The 19,712-nt window shown below is 35.8% G+C and overlaps 1 protein-coding gene across 3 annotated transcripts in view; it reads right to left on the reverse strand.

The window, feature by feature from the left end:
• Positions 1 to 19,712, reverse strand: part of myo3a (myosin IIIA) — an 84,784-nt gene that overhangs the window by 11,317 nt on the left and 53,755 nt on the right. The window contains exons 9-26 of one of the 3 annotated variants that reach the window (XM_059524342.1): positions 19,422 to 19,577; positions 18,640 to 18,678; positions 17,498 to 17,597; positions 16,687 to 16,803; positions 16,265 to 16,369; positions 15,475 to 15,558; positions 15,126 to 15,328; positions 13,675 to 13,773; positions 13,460 to 13,574; positions 10,678 to 10,804; positions 8,664 to 8,880; positions 8,285 to 8,432; positions 5,684 to 5,837; positions 4,959 to 5,047; positions 4,434 to 4,563; positions 3,117 to 3,202; positions 1,133 to 1,174; positions 5 to 76 (exon numbers count right to left, since the gene is read on the reverse strand). In XM_059524342.1, the coding sequence (XP_059380325.1) occupies positions 5 to 76; positions 1,133 to 1,174; positions 3,117 to 3,202; positions 4,434 to 4,563; positions 4,959 to 5,047; positions 5,684 to 5,837; positions 8,285 to 8,432; positions 8,664 to 8,880; positions 10,678 to 10,804; positions 13,460 to 13,574; positions 13,675 to 13,773; positions 15,126 to 15,328; positions 15,475 to 15,558; positions 16,265 to 16,369; positions 16,687 to 16,803; positions 17,498 to 17,597; positions 18,640 to 18,678; positions 19,422 to 19,577 (2,083 nt within the window). The remainder of the gene's footprint in view (positions 1 to 4; positions 77 to 1,132; positions 1,175 to 3,116; positions 3,203 to 4,433; positions 4,564 to 4,958; positions 5,048 to 5,683; positions 5,838 to 8,284; positions 8,433 to 8,663; positions 8,881 to 10,677; positions 10,805 to 13,459; positions 13,575 to 13,674; positions 13,774 to 15,125; positions 15,329 to 15,474; positions 15,559 to 16,264; positions 16,370 to 16,686; positions 16,804 to 17,497; positions 17,598 to 18,639; positions 18,679 to 19,421; positions 19,578 to 19,712) is intronic. The other 2 variants (XM_059524340.1, XM_059524341.1) reach the window with 2 other exon arrangements.

A 19,712-nucleotide genomic window follows, 5' to 3' on the forward strand; every position in this document is an offset into this window, starting at 1 on the left:
TCACCGTTGGTACAGTGTCAACAGGCACGGCAAGCATTGTTTTGTCATGGGTGGGAGTTAATTTCCGAGAGGAAGACTGAAAAAGAAATGCATAAAAATCGTGATAAGACGGTCTGATATGATATAGTAAAGAAATAACATGAAATTAATTGCAGGATTTATTTGCAGAGCAATCTAACACGCATTAATTACTTATTACAATCATCAATAAGGCCAAATTTCTTGTTTGAAAGGGCCATGAATATTTCACCAGGCTATATTATCAAGGTGTTTCAGTGTTGAACACAAAGCAGAATCATACACTGACACAGGTGCTTTTATTTTACGTGGGTTAAAATGGATGGAATCTTTCATGTGAAATTTTCTAAAGACAACATGCTTAAATATGCAAATAAATGGTAATGTATGCAGGTCTTCATCAAAGACATAATTTCAATGTGTTTCAAACCCTCATTCATTTCAGAGTGCAACCTGAATGTGAGCTCTAAGTAGCTCATGTGTTCTCCTAATTATTCTCTTGGGAATAATAAACTAAATGCCAAAAAAAAAAAAAAAAGATATTTAAAAGAAGGAATTGACTGCACATAAACACATGAAGGAAATTCTCCTAAATTCCACAGGGACACTCAATTCTAATGTGTATTATAAGAACTAATCAAGCTGTAAATCAGTCAATCTACAAATGCATTAGCTATTAGACAGGTAGGGTCACATGAGAAGAAACTTTTTCATTCTCACAGACATGGGTCATTTTCAGGAAACAACTTTTTATTCCTCCTCCAATATTGGGATTAACAGCATGGTAACTAGAAGGGGGATATATATATATATATTTGTACACCACAAATCGGAAAATTGTAAGGATGCATCAACCTTAGGTGATCAGCTAATGTCTCAGGTAGTACTGCCCTGGTAATTTGTGCCTGAGGTGAGGACAATGATTTCCTGAAAGTTCAGAAGTAACTTTTTCAAATAAAATTATAAAAAAAAAAAAATCACAGTTTTCTGAGAAAGACCCACATATATACAAACAGACACCCAAAACTGGTGAACACAGTGCTGGCTGGCTAAAGACGCATATCTTTTATGGGCACATCTCTAATGTACAGCACAAATACTACACGATCATTACCTCACTGAATGATACAGTACTGAAAAACATAAGACCCTCCAGCTTTAGAAAGAAGACATTATAGGAAGGAGGAATGGAAATTTCATTGATGTGTATGTAGTGTGGAAAGCCAGTGAGACAAAACAGAGGTGGAAAGAAAATTAGTACATTCCAAAAAGTGAAACCTCTCAAGCTCCTAGCCAAAAACATAAACCCACTGCCTTATGAATGCCCACATTAAAACATCAACACCAAGCAACTTTGGTAATATCTTGAAGTTATCCAATCATAACACAGATAATTTACATATAGAAGTCTTAAAGGTAGAATAGAAATAACAGAATAATATGGAGCCCCTAAGAGCACATGGTCATGGGAAAAAAAAAATGTGTTGAGAGGAAACATTATATTTCAATGTTTCGAAAGTATTGTGTTTCCCTGAGAAACTGTGTTCAACCCAAAACATTTGCATCCTCATTTATCATCTTTCACAAAACTATTGCATTTCCGAGAGAAACTTTGCATTTGCTTGCAAAACACTTGAAACCTCTTGCAAAACTAATGTTTTCCTCCATGAAGCTTTGCATTCACTCACAAAACATTTGCAATATCTAGACAAACAACTGTGTTCCCCCGAGAAACTTTGCACTTGCTACAAAACATTTCAATTCTCTTGAAAAGCTATTGCATTCCCCCTTAAAATGTTGTGTTCATTCACAAAACATTTTCAATCTCTCACAAAAATTTGCAACCTCTTGCAAAACTACTGCGTTCCCCTGAGAAACTTTCTGTTCACTTGCAAAATATTTGCAATCTACCGCACAGCTATTGCATTCCCCCAAAAAATACTGTGTTCGCGTCAAATCATTTGCCATCCCTTACAAAACTATTGAATTTTCTAGAGAAACGTTGCATTCACTCCAAAACATTTGCAATCTCTTGCAAAACTATTGTTCCTCCAAGAAACTTTGCGTTCACTCACAAAACATTTGCAATCTCTAGCAAAACGACTGCGTTTCCCCTGAGAAACATTGCATTTCCAATCTCTCTCAAAACTACTGTGTTCCCCTGATAAACTTTCTGTTCACTCGCAAAACATTTGCAATCTATCGCACAGCTATCGCATTCCCAAAAAAACTTTGAATTCACTCACAAAACATTTACATTTGCTTGCAACCGTTTGCAGTCTATCGAAAAAATATTGTGTTTCCCTGAAAAACACTGTGTTTACTCCAAAACATTTGCCATCTCTTACAAAACGATTGCGTTCCCCAGAGAAATGTTGCATTCACTTCAAAATATTTGCAATCTCTTGCAAAACTATTTTTCCTCCAAGAAACATTGCGTTCACTCAGAAAACATTTGCTATCGCTTGCAAAACTATTGTGTTTTCCCAAGAAATGTTGCGTTCACTCACAAAACATGAACATTCACTCGCAACCGTTTGAAATCTTTCGCAAAACTACTGCGCTCCCCTGAAAAACACAGCGTTTGCTCCAAAACATTTGCAATCTCTTACAAAACTATTGTTTCCCCAAGAAATGTTGTGTTCACTCACAAAACATTAACATTCCCTCATAACCATTTGCAATCTTTAACAAAACGACTGTGTTCTCCTGAAAAACACAGCGTTCACTCCAAAAAAAAATACATTGCATTCTCTCCAGAACATTTGCAATCTCTTGCAAAACAATTGCCTTCCCTGAGAAACTTTGCATTTGCTTACTAAACATTTAGATTCTTTAGCAAAGCAGTGTCCCCTTAGAAACAATGTTTTCACTTACAAAAACACAGAATTTTGTGAAATTTTTTGTTTTTTCTAACACCTCATATAGCTAAGCTTGGCAGGTGAATGCAAAGTTTTATGGGAGAATGCAATGGTTTTGTGAGTGAATGGAAATACACTGAAACGTATTTTCCTTCGATCTAATTTTTTTTTTTACCATCACCATATCCCTTTAGGAGCTCTATAGTACAGAGAGGAGAAGAGGTCAAAATGAGGTACCTTGGCAAAGTTAATGGTGCGTTGTGATTGTTGTGTGCCCATATGAGCAGATCCCGCAGCCTTGCCTTTAGTGTGAGCCAGGTTACCTGCACAAAGAGAGAGGTCAGGGCAAATATCTGCTTTTACTATGATAACCAAACACGTTAGAAATCTGCTGTTTACACTTCACTAGATTAGATCACATGTTCTTCAAAGATGATCTACAATTTATAGCAAAGTTAACCATTTCAAAGGCACTGGGATATATGGTCTTTAGAGGTCAATGCTGACAGATAAATAAGCTTCACAATGGTCAAGTAGCTAACAAAAGCCTTATGAATGAGGCTTAGGTTTGAAATCCCAGCAGACTTCCTGGAAACAATCCCCATTGAATCTCACAGGACGTAATCGACTGTGTCAGTCAGACGACCTCCATTCATCACGTCAGATCACATGGGAGTGAGCACATTTTCTTTTCTAGAGAGAGTGCTACATTCATTCGTTCAGACCAATAGATCAAACTCCCTGCTTAACGTTTCAGACAGGATGGTGTTTGCACTGTCATTTCCATTCTGTGAGATATTGGTGTGGCCTATAATGCAGTGTAATCTAATAGAATGTGACTATACTTACCATTTGGCTGCTCATGCCATGATAAAATACACTACAGTAGTATAGCTTTCTCTAGTGGGTCACATAAAGAAGCACCAGTTAGACGAATATTTTGGTTTAAAAACAACCTAGAATCTACCAACAGCATCTGTGTCATACTGTTAGCAACCCTTGTCACTCGTGTCCCTTGTTAACTTTTATGGTGTATAAATAAAAATGATTAAATAACTGTTATATATGATAATCCTTATAATAATAATAATAATTACCCACTTAATGTTTTCATACTTTGTGTTACATTAGATTAGTATTATAATTTGGTGAGCCAAAACATTTGGTGTGCAATAAATTTGTGATTAGTGATTTGTAAGAAGTATTCACACTGCAGGACTAAAGTAGTGGAAACTGGTGGATGTACTCAAAGCAACAAAAATTTCCCTTTTTTTCTTTATTCTGGCAGCACAAAAAAAAAAAAAAAAAACTTAATAACTTAATAATTAAACATTGTTAGAGGTCACTGTTAAGAAAATCTGTCTCATACAGAGAGGACAAATGAAACACACACACCAGAAGTTATACAAGCGCATGTTTAAATAAATGTGTATCAATTTGTTAGTGCTTTAGCAACAAAAATAATTATATCTGTATTAAAAAGGACAGAAAATTAAGCATCTAAACAGTAGACAGGCTTTCAATGTTTCTGATGAGTGCAAAGTCAGAGCAAACCTGTTTTAGTGAGCGGGTGAGTGACCAGTTTACAGATCAGTTCATTCTCCGAGGACCTCAGCAGAAGAACAATATCAGCAGGCAGAGCATCTCTGTTTTTAGCCAGAAAACCGCCGGCATTATAGATCACCTAACCACAAGAGAAACAAGATGTATTTACATCTACTATACTATTATTCTCACAGATTCATTTGGTTTAGAAAGATGCAAAATCTGTCATCAATTACTCACCCTTACATACACAAAAGAAGATACTTTAACAAATGTGTTTTCATTTTCTGTACAGAAGTTCTTCACACTATAATAAAAACTGTTCGGATAAAAAACGCTTTGTTTGGGGAATCCAAAATGGTTCTTTTTAAGCTGACACTCCTGTGAAAAATCTATTTTGGATCCTTTATTTATAGAAATGTGAATGCTGTCAGAATTGTCCTTTTTCGTGTAAACAAAACGTTTAATTCTCCTTCATTTCATTGTTTCAGTTCTATTTAAAAAAATAAATAGTGATAAATATAATATTTATACCTTGCCTGCATAGTGATGGATTCCAAAGCCCAGATCAACCCTCTTTGGCCTCCAAAAATTTTTGGACTTTAAGTTGTCCTCAAATTTCTCTGGATGAACAAAAGACAACCGCTTATTAATTACGAGTTCATAAACCCACTCATCCATTCACAGGTTCATTCATACAAAAAAATTGATTTCATCATTTACGTAGTTTGTCGATTTAACCATTCATCATTTAAGACAGTTCACGCATTCAATTGCTCATTTGTTCATGTATTTGTTCGCTACCGACCCGGCCCTCATTAATTCATTCAACAATCTGTGATACCATGAGACACACATGCATAAATTCATCCATCCATTTAATTCAGTATAAAGCAATAAAGTTAAGTCTTGGAAAAACAGCTAGGTGTCTAGTCTTGGCATGTTGAATTATTCAGCTGTCAGTCAAAGACTTCATTGAGAGTGTCCTCTGGAGAAAGCAGATAAAAATTTAGCATGCAGTAAATGTTTGATGACAGTCTCTCTCTTGATCTTGTGGTTGTGTGTGTGTGTGTGTGTGTGTGTGTGTGTGTGTGTGTGTGTGTGTGTGTGTGTGTGTGTGTGTGTGTGTGTGTGTGTGTGTGTGTGTGTGTTTGAGTGTGAGAGTGTAAGTGTCCCTGGTCATAAGACACTAGGTGAACACAACTAAAGCTAAAAGCTCTATGTTTCAGGGAGAAGGTCAGATGCTTTGAGGAACTTGCCGACGAGGGTCTGGTCAGTAGCCTGAGGAAAGCGACTCTCCTCATCTAGTAATGCTAACATGCCCATGGGCTTCTGAAGGAACAGGTCCAGCAGCGGCCGGTTATCTTCATATTCAATCACTCGAGCGTCCACGTCTTCATTCAGATACTCATCCTGCAGAGCAACCAAATTATTTAATGAGGTTATTGGAATCAAATCTCTGAATGTTTAATAGAATACCATTCCAAAGTTTGGGATTTTATTTATTTATTTATTTATTTTTTACCAAAAGTGACAGTAAAGAGTTTTTAAAACTATAATTCATATTTTAAATAAATGCTATTTCCTTGAATATATATATAATATAATAATATATATAATACATTTTGAGCACTAAATCAGCATATTTGATTTTTGAAGGATCATGTGACACTTCATGTTAAAATTCAGCTTTGTATCACAGGAACAAATTATATTCAAATAGAAAATAGTTATTTTAAATTGTAATAATATTTCACAATATTACTGTTTTTACTGCAAATAAATGCAGCCTGGGTGAGTGTAAGGGACTTTTTTTAAATACCTGAAAAAATCTTACCAAATCTTATCGGTGCAGATGCAAAACTCAGTATTTATTTAGTTTGAGGAAGAAAAAATAGATAAAAAAATTATACAATATGGAGAACATTTCTTAATTTGGTCCAGACAGACACTGCTGTTTCTTTAAATTCTCGCCACCAAAACAGCATGAAAAAAAAATAAACCATGGTCACTATCCATGTCAACCAGTTATTCCTTTCCTTTCTAACCGGGTGCCAGAATATATGGCAAGTTCACAAGACAAATTCTACATAAAATGTTAAAAGAAAACTCTTTTATTATGAGACAATGCATTCATATTTTGAAATGTCTTGTTTTATGCACTCTGAATGTGATGTTTTCTGTGACCTTTATGCTTGATGCTGCTGTTGTTTTGCAACTGAATTCTCCTAGAGGAACAGAAATGCGTTCCCGATCGACTAATATTTGTAAGCTTGCAACAACGCTGCAGACTTCTAGCTGATGCCTGAGCTCTGAAACCTCCTAAATCTGAGCTACACTGTGTGTCAGGCTGCTACACGATGACTTCCTGTGAGCAGAGCACTCAACCCAAAGCACAAATGTCATGGAAGTCTAGAGTCAAGACGGACATGTTGATAAATTACAATTCACACATGGACCTTATTATTCACTGGCAAAATGCATCAACACACATACAGAAGCTTGTCTAAGAAATCCAATCTCTGGTGTGGATTAGAGCTTTTAGTCATCCTTTGAACAGGGATCAAAATCTTTTTTTGGGACAGTAAGGGGCAGTTTACACAACAACATTTTCAGGGAAAAACGGGAAACGTTTTATGCATTTTGCATGTTTGTTTACAAGACAATGTCGTTTTGGGGACTGAAAACGCATATTTTTTAAAACATGTTTCTAAGAGCACGTTTTTCAAAACGCCACAATAATAATATCTCTGTGGAAACCCAATACAGGAATCTTTGAAAATGGTGACATCATGCGCATGCGTAGTACGTGTTAGGTATGTAGACATTCGCAGTATTTTTAAGGCAAGTGCGAACAAACATACACAACAATGGCGGAGTATATGGTAGTTGCTGCTCAAGAGTTTGCGAACGCTTCTTCAGCAAAGTGTGGATTTACTTCACTAATATTACAACCAACAGCAGAGACATATCATATACAGCATATAATGGTCATTTTCCTACAGGTACTGTTCACTAACAAGGGGACAGTGCCAACTACTGGCCTGGCATACTGTACGTAATACAGCATTTTTGGTCATTTCCGCGGATGTGTCTAAACGCAAAGCATTTTGAAAATTTTGTAGGGTATATGTGAAACTTTCTTTAAAACACAGGGGGTAAATTTCTTTCTTTCTTTCTTTCTTTCTTTCTTTCTTCATACATACATACAAACACACATAAATATAATAAAATAAAAAAGTAGACATATTTGTATACACAGAATATGAGTGGTGCTTGCCATTGCAAAGCACTATATTTATAATAATAATAATAATTATTATTATTATTATTGATGCCCTAGCACCCTCACAGCAACTGCCTAGCAAATACATATATTTGTCTCTGAGATTTACCCATATAAATACTAATGAATTATGCATCAACCACAGAAATGTGGCCAGCACATCCACACGTTTACCTTAAGCAGCATTTTCTGTCTGCTTATAGAAGCACAAGCAAAGTCAGCGGCTCCTGACGTAACCCTTGTTTCAGATGATTTATGAAGGCACTAATGTGGGTTAGTTGCAAAGCTTTAGAGGCACCAAATCACTTTCCCCCTCAAGGCTACAGTCAGTCTGGGGAATTGTCACGCTTGTCTGTGTCAAAAGAAAACGGAATATTCCACTCCCCTTCCTTCCATTTCTCACAACACTGTGATATGATAAATGATGAGGTGTTACCACCATTTAGATGGAAATAAGGTTAAGCTGAGAAAAAAAAAAAGAGGAAAAAAAACTACAAATGCTCCCAAAAGGCTTAGAACAGCTTCCAAACAATCCAAGACTGGATGAAATGACTTTATCAGAGACAGGATGTACCTGTTCCCAGGCGAAGATGTGCTGGTTGAAGTAGAACTGGATCTGCTCATTGGCAATGTTGATGCAGAGCTGCTCAAAAGAGTTCCTCTTAAAGTTTTCAAAGCCAAAGATATCCAGAATACCAATGTTTAGACCTTTGTCTTCCTCCCTGGAGAGAAATTCAAGGATAGAATTAAGAAAAAAAACTGATATGGAATTTAAAAAATAAAATCTGTCATTCACACATCGATACAAAGGATGGAAAAATATCTTTCTAGTTTCTGGTCAGTAAGGGGATGTTCTAAAGTTTCTCTTGCATGGTGGCATTGAAAGAATTTGATTGCAACTGTTGAAACTGTGGCAAAACTGAGCACAGATTGGGAACACTCTTTCCTCTCACCCTGACTGGCTGTCGTTGTCTGGTTTCAGGAGAGAGTTGATGCGGTTGACGATCCAGCTGAACAGGCGTCCGTAGAGGGCTTTGCCCATGGCGTCCCGTACCTCAGTGGCCTTCTCCACTGTGTTTGATCTGACAATGGTTTCACCCCGTGTGACCACACAGTGAGAGGTCAGTGCTTCCTGGAGCTCATCCGCACGGATACACAACAGTGATGCAGCTGAACGTACAAACACATGGAAACATGACAACAATATGCCGATTTTGCAAACTGCATTGGGTACAAACTTACAAGTACATGTAACATGAAAATACACCAGTTTTGAGACATGCATCATGAAAAATGATGGTTAAATTATGGTATACAATAAAATTGCAAACCACAAGGGTTATACAGTTAACTAAAACTAAATCCATAGAAAGAAAACATCAACATCAACAGCAAAAAAAATAAAATAAAAATAAATAAATTACAAAGTTCTTAAGTGATAAGTTGAAAAATGTCATAAGTTTAATATAAGCAAGTTGCCAAGACAACATTTCTCATTTTAATTTAGTTTAACCTGATGGACTATTATGAATAGAACTTAAACTCAAATAAAAATGAATAAAAACTACAGTATATAGATATAAAAACAAAAAACAGAAAATGTAAACAGAAAATCTAAAAATAAAAACGAATGAAATGTTAATATAAACCAAGGTAATACTGCAAGAAATTCACGAAATTCAAGAAATTGGTTTCCTATTTTAGTATACTTTAAAATAGAATTTATTTATGTGACGCAGCGCAGAATTTTCATCAGCCATCACTCCAGTTTTCAATGTCACATGAATCTTCAGAAATCAATCTTATATGCTGATTTATTATCAATGTTGAAACTGTTGTGAACAGCATTTATTCAAAATAGAATTTTACTTTCACTGTTTTTTCCATTTAAAGCATTCTTGCTGAATAAAAGCATTGATTACTTCATTTATTTATTTTTTTAAGTAGAAAAAATGTACGGATCCCAAACTTTTGAATAGTAGTGTATATTGTAACACAAAATTTATATTTTTAATAAACACTGTTCTTTTTAACAATTTATTCATCAAAGAATCCTGACAAATAGTATAACAGGTCCCAAAAAAATATTAAGCAGCACAACTGTTTCCAACATTGATTATAAATCAGCATTTAAAATAATTTCTGAAGGATCATATGACACTGAAACCTGGAGTAATGGTGCTGAAAATACAAATCTGATCACAGTAATACATTATATTTTGAAGCAAAAAACTATAAAACGGTTATTTTAAATTGCAATAATATTTCACAAAATCACAGGTTTTTTTTCTGTATTTTTGATCAAATAGATACAGCCTTGATGAAACATAAAAACCCTTACTGAACACAAACTTTTTAATGGTAGTGCATATCCCAACTTTTATATTTTTACAAATTTGCACTAATCAGTAAATGTGTGTTTTTCTAATTATGGTACACTTTTAGCTTTTAACAGCTGTCTCCTGCCTTAATGTTATTATTATGATTTTTTTTTTCTTCTGCAGTATAAACATCAACTGTGAACCATGTGAACACATGCAAGGGTTTGTGGGCAATATTAGCCTAGAAACTTTATGAAATCACCACAGTATAATTACAGATGCACTAAAACCCCTACAATGGCTTACTATTTAATACTGAAAAGTACCCATTACTATTAACTTAAACTTTAAATAGTCAAACTTGGAATGCTAGTTTTAGTTTGATAAGCTGGTCTGGAAAAGCTGGTGAAAATGACCATAAACCTCTCTAAATCTATTAAGTCAGCTAAGAGCAACAAGCCACCTTAGGCTTGTTTGTGGAGATTTGTTCTAAAGGGATGCAAATAGGGGTTGACTTAGGATTTCTAGTAGCTCTTCAGAATTACATAAACGCACAACGCCCATGACTGATTATATAACTGTGCTCAGGCTCAGATCAAAAGATTGTGCTGTACAGAGTGGAAGGTGAATATGAGACAGTTCTTACCACTCTCTAGTACGGCCATGTTGGAAATGTTGCTTTTGTCCGTCTGATGTTCGGAAGCGACTGACGTGAACTCGACATCTCCTGCATTTAGGATCCCAGCTAAGATACTGTAAACAGTCCTGAGCTCCTAATACGATTATGACAAAAAAAGTCAACAAAATGCTTTCAATTTAACATCCCACAAAAGCAACGCCAGGCATGAATAACATGATTTATTAAATGACATCACATCTATGTTTAAACATCCCAGCCCAGAGGAATGAATCTGCTACATATTTCTGTAAATGTAGCATAGCAGCTAATATCTAGTGGCACACTGACACGTCTGTCTATTCGATTATATGGACTCCCTAAAGAATACAGTGCTTCGTAATGTCAAATCCATGTCACTCACAGGCCTGTGATTATTTGTGTCTCCCTCGAGAAATAGAAAAACTAAACTGACATTACAGAGACAGAGTTAGTTCTCTACGAAGATTTAGATGTTGGCTTGGTGGTTTTTCAGTGGTATAAAGCACAACAGTGACTGTCTGCTTCTTTAGTGATTCCAGAACTAAGGTTCTAAGCACACCTTGGCATTCAATTAAAAGGAATATTTATTAGGAAAATAAGTTACCTCTTTAAATGTAATTTAATACTGAAAATTAATGATGAAAGTGTACTCACTTTAAGAACACCTATGGGGCATTTCATTTCATTAATATGATATTATCAGGCTTTTATTAAAATTAGAAATACACTACATCTTCAATTCTAATTTGAACACCATAGTAATACTGTGTTTGACCCCCTTTCACCTTCAGAACTGCCTTAATTCTACATGGCATTGATTCAACAAGGTGCTGAAAGCATTCTTTAGAAATGTTGGCCCATATTGATAGGATAGCATCTTGCAGTTGATGGAGATTTGTGGGATGCACATCCAGGGCACGAAGCTCCCATTCCACCACATCCCAAAGATGCTCTATTGGGTTGAGATCTGGTGACTGTGGGGGCCATTTTAGTACAGTGAACTCATTGTCATGTTCAAGAAACCAATTTGAAATGATTCCAGCTTTGTGACATGGTGCATTATCCTGCTGGAAGTAGCCATCAGAGGATGGGTACATGGTGGTCATTAAGGGATGGACATGGTCAGAAACAATGCTCAGGTAGGCCGTGGCATTTAAATGATGCCCAATTGGCACTCAGGGGCCTAAAGTGTGCCAAGAAAACATCCCCACACCATTACACCACCACCACCAGCCTGCACAGTGGTAACAAGGCATGATAGATCCATGTTCTCATTCTGTTTACGCCAAATTCTGACTCTACCATCTGAATGTCTCAACAGAAATCCAGACTCATCAGACCAGGCAACATTTTTCCAGTCTTCAACTGTCCAATTTTGGTGAGCTCGTGCAAACTGTAGCCTCTTTTTCCTATTTGTAGTGGAGATGAGTGGTACCCGGTGGGGTCTTCTGCTGTTGTAGCCCATCCACTGCATTAATGATAAATTGAACAGGTGTTCCTAATAATCCTTTAGGTGAGTGTATGTATATATATACACACAGTGGTCAAAATGTTCAGAACACTAGAATTTTCACCAACTAAAAGACTGATATCTATCTTTTGCTGTAGTGTTTCAGTAGTAAATATCAGATTACATTTCCAAACATTCATTTTGCCATTAATTGTATTAATCCAGTGAGATTTGAGATTTTGGGTTTGACAGCAGCCAGTGCACCACACAGAGATCTGATCTCATCATCAGTCTGTCTGGAATAAAATGAAGAAACAGAACAAACTGAGACAGACTCAATCCAGGAGAACTGTGGGAAAGCCTTCAAGAAACCTACCTGAAAAACTATGCATGAGTGTACCTAGGACAAAAGCTGCTTTAAACGCAAATGATGCTCACACCAAATGTTGATTTAATTTAGTTAATAGAAGTTAACTTATAAAGAAGATTTATGACATTATTTTTTACATTATTCTCATTTTACAGCATTTTTACACAAGTGTCTAAAACTTCTAACAGTACTGCAGCTTTGCAGGTAGGTTTCTTGAAGCATCTTGGAGACTTTGCCACGGTTCTTCTGGATTTAGTCTGTCTCAGTTTGTTCCGTTTCTTCATATATTTCCTACAAATGTTTGACATGCTTGGTACATTTACAAAAAAAAAGGGCTATTAAACATGATTTCTTATTTGTTCCTTCTACAGAATATTATTTGTGGTGCATCTACATTGAAATGATTTGGGTTACACTCTACTACGTTGCGCTCTATTTTGACGGTTTCATGATCTTGGGATATCTGATATCTTATTTAACTGATAAGCTCGGATGTGGCCTTCCAGACAAAATGGGCACTGGTAATGTTTTCCAGCATGCATCACTGATTCGCCTGATGGTAATTGTGGAGACTGATGGCATTAGAGCACTGGGTCACAACTTCTACATAACCCTCCATGCAGGCCATCGCCAGTGTTCAGAGCACTAGCAGGCTGTTCTCACGGTCACTGCACATCAGCATTCCGCTTGTCTATTACACCTCATTATTTAGTAATCAAATAACATTTTAGCCCCTTCTCCAAAAGAAACATTTGCATTTTAGTATAATGAAAATCAGGGCTATCAACTCCAATATAAGAACTCGAATTATGTAAAAAGTAAATAAATGTTCTAAGTGACAATTATTATTGAAAATGTGATTCTAAAAATAAAGGTTCTAAAAAAAATTCACCATAGTATTGAACCTTTTTTTAAAATTGTAAACACTTTATTGCGATAGGTTTGTGTACCTCTAGGGTGAAGCCGATGACTTTGAAGCACTGCTCCACTGTCTCAAACTGCTCCTTATAGAAGGCATTGCCCACAATGTCAGGCACTAATTGAACATTCTCATTGTGGAGATACCTGAAATAGAGAAAAACAAAGAGTACAAAACAGAAATGAGGACATCAGATGAGGATCCGGATAAAAAAGGCAGGCTATTATCAGGTGCTAAAGAACTTACTTTGGTGTTTTGCTGTCTGACAGTCTGTAGTGGCTGAGTTTCTTCCTCTCAGCTAGACCGGCATAGATATAATAGAAGATGTGGAAGTTACGTTCCCCTCTGAAAAAAATAAAATAAAAAGTAGAATCTTTGGTTATAGAATGGTTATAGAATGTCTATGCAGTTGAGAGAAAATGTTGGCGGTAAATGATGGCAAGTAAACTGATTAAAAAAGAAAAGTATATTCTTTATTTCCAATATGTGAGTGCTTACACTAACATTCATAAACATATATGTCTGCATTAAAAGACATTTTACAAAAGCAATTTTATGTACATAATAAGCACGCTGATTAAAAGTCTAAAAGTAAAGTCTACTTTTAAGTTTACAAATGCGTTTTGGGAAAATAAAATTCCTGAAGTCAAAATGTGGGTGAAATAATGTCATTCAGTGCAACAATTATATTTATGAAAGAACATTAAACAACATACTTATTCTGACCTGTGCATATTAAAATATATAAAAGAAAAAGTGAGCATACTAAATTTTATGAACTTGTTGAACAAAATCTATTGAATGCACTGTATAAAATATAACAAGTCATAAATAAAACAGAATATTGGTGTGTTTTAAAATTATTATTATTTTACATTGTGCTTAATTTATTTATTTACTTTTTTTTTTCAACAATTTTTTTCTTTTTACCCTATTCACTGAATGTACTTTGATAAAACAGGATAACTATTAAACATAAGTCTATATACTATATAAAAGTCTATACCGGTCATCTATAGGTCAATTCAGTCAGTCTTTATCATTCGATATTTAAAGTGCCCCTATTATGGATTTTAGAAAATTAGGTTTCATGCAGTGTGTAACACAGCTCTAAGTGAATGAAAACATCCTGAAAAGTTTTAAATCTGAAAGTGCACCGTGTATAAAGTTATTGTCTCTCAAAATAAATGGTCAACTCTGAATCATTGAAATGAGTCGTTTTTAAAACGAATCCCAATATTGCCCGCCCACATGTTGGTCTTTTCCCGTTGGTCTGAATAAAAATGCTAATTCATTCTGTGCCACTAGGTGGTGCTTTTTGAGCGATAAAAATAACGGTTTCCCTGGTAATGGCTGTACACAAAGCAGCACTGCTCACAAACACTGCTTTATCAGGCATTAGAGGCTTATGATGAAATTAAAATGAGACCAATCAGACCAATCACCTTCAGGTTAGCATCACGCAAAGGATGGGTTTGGAAAAATTAATTGCTGAGTGAAATCTTTTGGGAATTGTTGAGCAAGTAAGGTAAAAATAAATGCACATTATAAGACAATGAAAATGGTTTTTATTGTTTACTATTATTGGGGAATCCCAAAACCAAAATATTAACCTTTCATTACTCCATAATAATAGGGGCACTGTAATTCTGTATTACTGCTGAACTTCAGGCAATATGAGAAAGATGGTCTCCTACACGGCCTGGTGTACGACCCGAGACTTCTCCAGCAGGTAATCGGAGATCTGAGCTCCCACCACGGTCCCCCCACAGGTGAACTTCATCTCCAGATACTTCCCAAAACGACTGGAATTATCATTAATCACAGTACAGGCATTTCCAAAGGCCTCCACCAGACTATTGACCAGCAAAATCTTCTCTTGAAGGGTCTGATTGTTAGCCTGAAGAAACAAAAAGATAGAAAAATAATTCAGCTGGAATTATGTCATTGTGTGAGAAGAATAAAGCATTAAATGAAATATGAGACATTCTATGACAAAAACATGTCATAACACAACAGTGAAAAACGTAAAGCCACTTTCCGAACCTTTCCAAGGACGGTCAGCTGTTGGACTAATAAGTGGGCACTTTCTGTTTTCCCAGCACCACTCTCTCCGCTAATGACAATGCACTGCACACGGAAACAAACAGTTCAGAAGTGCGTATAAATATACGCCAAATTAAAACAAAAACTCGTTGTATTGATACGCAAATATGGAATTTTGATATGCATACGCTACGTAATGGATAGGTTTGGGGTTGTGGGGTAGATGCATATTGCCTACATGAAATCTGCCTATCATATGCACTCCAACAAATTTTGTATCACATGCACACGAAAACTGCATATTATATGCATGCCAAAGTCCATTTTTGTGTGTCAGTACCATGAGTTTTCATTTTTATTTGGCGTACTATTTCTACACATTTTCATGAGACTGGGCATACTGATGCATACAACAAATAAATCTTAAAATAATAAGTTACACTTTTTTTTAAGGTCCAATTCTCGATATTAACTATGACTTTTGCCTCAGTTATCTCCTAATTTAGGGATTAGGGCAGTAGAATATGGTCATGAACAACATGCTTTATAAGTACCAATAAACAGGCTACATGTTATCAATAGGCATGCTAATAAGCAACTAGTTAACAGTGAGAATCGGTCCCTATACTAAAGTGTTACCAAATATTATTTACTATCATTGTCTCAACCTAATATAATACTTGAAAACTACTTCACATGGGTAAAATCAGGTAGAAATATCTCTTTGAAGGAACAATTGCAGGTTACAATATTTTAAAGGAACATATTCTAGGACCACAGAGGAATATACCTGATCAGCATTATAGGACACCATGGACTGATATGCGATGTCTGCAACTGCATATATATGAGGAGGGTTGGACGTTCTTTTGGCTCCAATATAAACCTTAGAATGCTGTCAGAGAATCACAAAATATTAGACAACTGTATTTCCTGAAACAAACGTGTAACATGCAATTAAGTGTTCAGTATATTCTTAAAGTATATTATTTCCATAATTTTTTTTTAAAGTATACTAAAGTGTACTTCTTTTTCACATGGAAATCTAGAGAGAGGAGAGCATGTGAATGCAAGAAAAGGGGGAATTAAATATACACTCTTTCACAGTATCACAAAACAGATACAGATTGATAGGTGAGGAAGAAAGCCAACGAAATGGAATGTAGTAGACTATGAAATGCTGATGGCACTCAATAATGAAATATCTCACACCTCTGGTGTGTACAGCTCCGTTTTGTGGAATGGATTAACCGCTATGAGGATGTCTCCAACGTAGGTATAGATCTGCTCCTTTGCGTAACGTCTCTGTAGCTGTTCAGTGATTGTGTTCTAACAGAGAGACAATTAAACATCACAGATGGCCATCCCATCAAACCACTGCACACCGATACACAACAACATAACCATCTAATATCACATTTTCATGCATGGCCAACCCTAGACACAGTGAGATGATTCATTATGTAGACTGCTGCATTAATGGCTCTTTACATTGTGATTATGGCACACTATGTACATTTTGCTGCCATATGCGGCCAGTATGGCAATACAAGACAGTTACACACATCACAGGTCTCCATCTGGTGATATCAGTCCAAGGACAAAAGCATAATACAAGTGCTTCCTGTCAGCACTGCTACCATAATGGATGAGAAAATATATCTAGTGTCAATGAGAGCCCTCTGCATTGATAAATCACCTTAAATGTGTTTCTATACAAACTCTGTTATTGTTCACTAATCTGTCTATTTATTCACTTGACAGTTAAAATATGAGACTGCTTGGATGAGTTATGGTCACTTGACAGTCCCTCTGGAAAACGCTACTGGAAAATGTAAGAAGTACAAAATATTCCAGCTGGAATGAATGGGCTGTCTGACAGAAGGAAAGAAAATTTCCTGAATTCTTTCCTGAGTCTTTGTACTGATGATCAAAACCTTTGTGTGTGTGTGTCTGTGTGTGTGTGTGTGTGTGTGTGTGTGCGCTTTGGCCTTTCTCTTGTGGGGTCTGTATTCATTCTTACTTCATCTAAAACCTCTAGGGTTGCCAGATCATCCACGTCGCCACAAGACTGACTTTGAGACTTCATGTAGCTGCCTTTTTTGGTGTGGATCCGCTCATGCCTGCAACCATGAAATTTGAAATCACAGAAATTACTCACACAAATTACCTTGTTGAAATTATTGATAAAGGCATTAAAAGGTAATGATGAAATAAAAATCAATAGTTATATAAGAAAATTGCAAAGTCATTTGAAGATGCCCATATCTAATTTCAAAATCTTTATTTCAAGGTTATTTTATTCAATAGCTTTATTTTTTCAAAAGCTGTGCAGTAAAATTATCACAATAAATTGAGTTAGCATCTTATAAAACTAACAATAGGTGCTGTAACAGGCATGGAAAATACATTATTATTATAAGTTATATATATATATATATATATATATATATATCAATGCTAAAAATTAAAATAAAGCGTCACTCTTAGTTTATATCAAAATATTAAGCTGCACAGCTGTTTTCATCATCGAATGATTCGTTCGTGAACCGGACGTCGCTACACTGCTTTGTTTTGAACTCTCTCACAACAGACCCGGAAGAGAAGACAATGCTGAATAAAGTCATAGTTTTTGTTATTTTTGGACCAAAATGTATTTTCGATGCTTCACAAAACTCTAACTGACCCTCTGATGTCACATGGACTACTTGATGATGTTTTTCTTACCTTTCTGGACATGGACAGTATACCGTACACACAGCTTCAATGAAGGGACTGAGAGCTCTCGGACTAAATCTAAAATATCTTAAACCGTGTTCCGAAGATGAACGGAGGTCTTACGGTTTTAAACGACGAGTCATTAATGACAAAATTTTCATTTTTGGGTGAACTAAACCTTTAAGTGTCAGGTGAAGATCACAAGTGTGACTCCCAAATGAGGAGCATCAGAGGGTTAAAAGAGTATAATACACTAAAGCTGCAAAAATGAGCTGCCTAAAAACATTCTATGAATCACAAAAACACACCATTGGGTACACAGTCAACACTTTGGGGTAAGCTGCAAGGGAAGTCACCACAACATATGATCGGGACAGGAAGCTGCTACTGCTACATCCACAGGAAGTAGATTTGATCCAACCCATGTGACTAGTCAATATCTCATACCTGGAATCACTGTCTCTCCTTTCAGATATTCCAAGATGGCTTAAATGATAAAAATAAAGTTAATATCTTAGTAGCATAGCAGGGTTTGTGATGGTGCCGCTATAATGGCTAGCACTGCAGTTAGCAGAGATTCTTATATTTTTATGAACACGTTTATGTAAGTTTAAAAATATAAGTAATTCTGATGCATCTCTGGCTTTCAAGACTGATTACAGAGGACTTATTCTTGAGTTTTGACTTATAAATTGTTTAAAACATGTTTAAACATGCTCTAGATGGACACGGCATGTCAAGTCAATAATAGTTTAATTTTTAAGTATAATTTGTCAACATTATGTTTCAATAAATAGAAATCAAATCTGACAACAAGGGTATCATAAACCTTGCTTATTAAGCACAGATGGCACAGAAAATGGGAAATATATACAGTGCCCTCCACTAATATTGGCACCGTTATTAATTTAATTAATATATCTACAATACATTTTGAAATCCAGTTTTAAAATATATTTTTACTACACTTCAATAAATTTAAGCGTACTTCTTTTTTCTTCACTGGAATAGGTAGAATGTTACTTGTTCTAGGTCACTAATATGGCTGGAAGTTTCATCTAATGTGAGTGTAAATGGCTTTAATCCGTAGATCTCTCAACATTTTTGATGAAATAAAAGGAACCTTTAAATAGTAAAAGTTAGAAACACATTTCAAATTAAAACTTGTGACACGTTAAACTGATTGTTTGACTCACAGAAAGCACTAGAGCTGATTTGTGTAGAAGTACCTTGTTTTCTCGATAACACCTATTTGTTGGTTGAGGTCGATAAGCTCCATCAGCTGCTTCTGCAGCATCTTCTCTCGGCCCACAATCTGTTTGATGAAGACATGCTGAAGAAGGTCAAACACACTGGGCCTGAGCTCAAAATCCTTTATCAGACACCTGGAGGGGACACAATCGAAAAATGAGCGAATTTGTGTTGAAATGTCCAAGATATCACATCAAACGGCAACCGATAAGGACCAGAATGAGGAAAAACACAAACAAGCTAAAGGTTGTTGAGATGAATTCAGTTAC

This window comes from Carassius carassius, chromosome 35, assembly GCF_963082965.1.
Source record: "Carassius carassius chromosome 35, fCarCar2.1, whole genome shotgun sequence".
In the NCBI taxonomy this organism is placed as follows: domain Eukaryota; kingdom Metazoa; phylum Chordata; class Actinopteri; order Cypriniformes; family Cyprinidae; genus Carassius; species Carassius carassius.